The 1,794-nt window shown below is 21.6% G+C and overlaps 1 protein-coding gene across 1 annotated transcript; it reads right to left on the reverse strand.

The window, feature by feature from the left end:
* On the reverse strand, positions 1-1,394 carry PADL01_0111000 (Plasmodium exported protein, unknown function; the record flags this gene model as incomplete). Its single annotated transcript, XM_028680682.1, is given in 3 exon segments — positions 1-1,044; positions 1,190-1,366; positions 1,383-1,394. 3 exon segments carry the CDS (start codon positions 1,392-1,394, stop codon positions 1-3), a joined length of 1,233 nt encoding a protein of 410 aa, XP_028536226.1.
* Positions 1,395-1,794: the final 400 nt, after the last annotated feature.

Genomic DNA, 1,794 nt, shown 5'->3' on the forward strand with positions numbered 1-1,794 from the left:
TTATGCTATACCATCTAAAAAATAAAATATAAAGAGAAACAAAATAATAAGCTCTGAAAAGAAATTTTCTTTATATTTTTTATCACTATAATTTACTTTTTTGTAAGAAGTTCTTCCGTCATCTAAATAAGACATTTCAATATTATATGGATGCACGTTGAACTTATTTGTATATTTAGGAAACACACGAATGTTATTTTGTTTATTATATAAATATATATCATCATCATATTGCTCTTGTTCATTATATTTTTCATACTCTTCATATTCTTCATATTCTTCATATTCCTCCTCTTCATTATCGTCATATGTATAAAATCTGTTATCGTCTAAATAATTCATATAATCCATCTGAGAACTTGGAAATTGTAATATGAATCCTCTATCTAGAGATATACTATAAATTGTATAGCTATTTGGGTTATTGTAGTAATAATTGAACAAATGGCAATTTATGTCGCATTCATAATATGGAGTGTATTCGTCATTTGGAATGTTTCTCTCATTTTTTTCATATTGTATGTCTTTTTCATTTTGCCTGATTTGTTCATATTGTATGTCTTTTTCATTTTGGCTATTTTGTTCATTTTGTATGTCTTTTTCATTTTGGCTATTTTGTTCATATTGTATATCTTTTTCATTTTGGCTGTTTTTATCATTTTGCCTGATTTGTTCATATTGTTTATCTTTTTCATTTTGCAATTGCAAAACGTGGGCATATTGATTTGCTCCTTGATCGACACTATTATAAGGAGGTGCGCTATAATTTTCATATGCCCTTAACATTGGTAGTTGTAATTTTTCTTTTTTTCCATATTTTTTATGAAAATAATTTAAATATTGTATAAAATTTAAATTACAACCATCGTCATGCTCGTATGGATTAAAATATTTATCATTTGTTTTATATGTTTGATAGAATATGGGTTTTCTGTCTTTTTTATTTTCAAAAAGGTGTTGATATTCTGTTAATAATCTGTGGTTATTAAACTTGTGATATGTATTTATTATATGACGATTAGGGTAAGATTGATAAAATGGATGCTATAAAAAAAAAAAAAAAAAAAAAAAGAAAAAAGAAAAAAGAAAAAAGAAAAAAGAAAAAGATAAATGTACAAAAATATTTATATATGAATATATTATTGTGTCTACATTTGATATTTATATTGTATGTATTATATTGTGTTACCTTTTGAAAACTTTGAAATATATAAATGAAAAGTATAAATATAAAAAAAGGGTATCCAAAAGATACGAAAGGCTTATTTTTTATTTTATTTGTTTGTATGCTTTGTTTTGCTTGGAATATATTTTTTTCATTATCATATCTGTTGATATATGTAGGAATATTCTTTAAATTTTTAACACCCATTTTAAAAATTCTGCACAAGCATAAATTGTATATAAGACTATACTATTAAAGTATGAATCGTATTTTAAAATGAAGAAAAAAAAAAAAAAAAAAAAAAAAAAAAAAATATAGTATACACACACATACATATAAAATATATATATATATATATATATATATATATAATATGGTTGATTCATTTGATAATATATTTTTACTTTTTTAAAAATAAAATGATACCTACATCGTAAATATATGTTTGAAAAAGAGGATAATAAACCTAGTTTAATTATTGCTTATTATTGAGAATACATATAAGAAGAAAGGAAATATAAATATATAAATATAAATAAATATATATATATATATATATATATGTAATATAAAAATTACTTATTATATGAATGACGGTAAAGAGAATCATTGAACTTTAAAATAAACAT

Source organism: Plasmodium sp. gorilla clade G2 (genome assembly GCF_900097015.1).
Source record: "Plasmodium sp. gorilla clade G2 genome assembly, chromosome: 1".
NCBI classification, from domain to species: Eukaryota; Apicomplexa; class Aconoidasida; order Haemosporida; family Plasmodiidae; genus Plasmodium; species Plasmodium adleri (nom. inval.).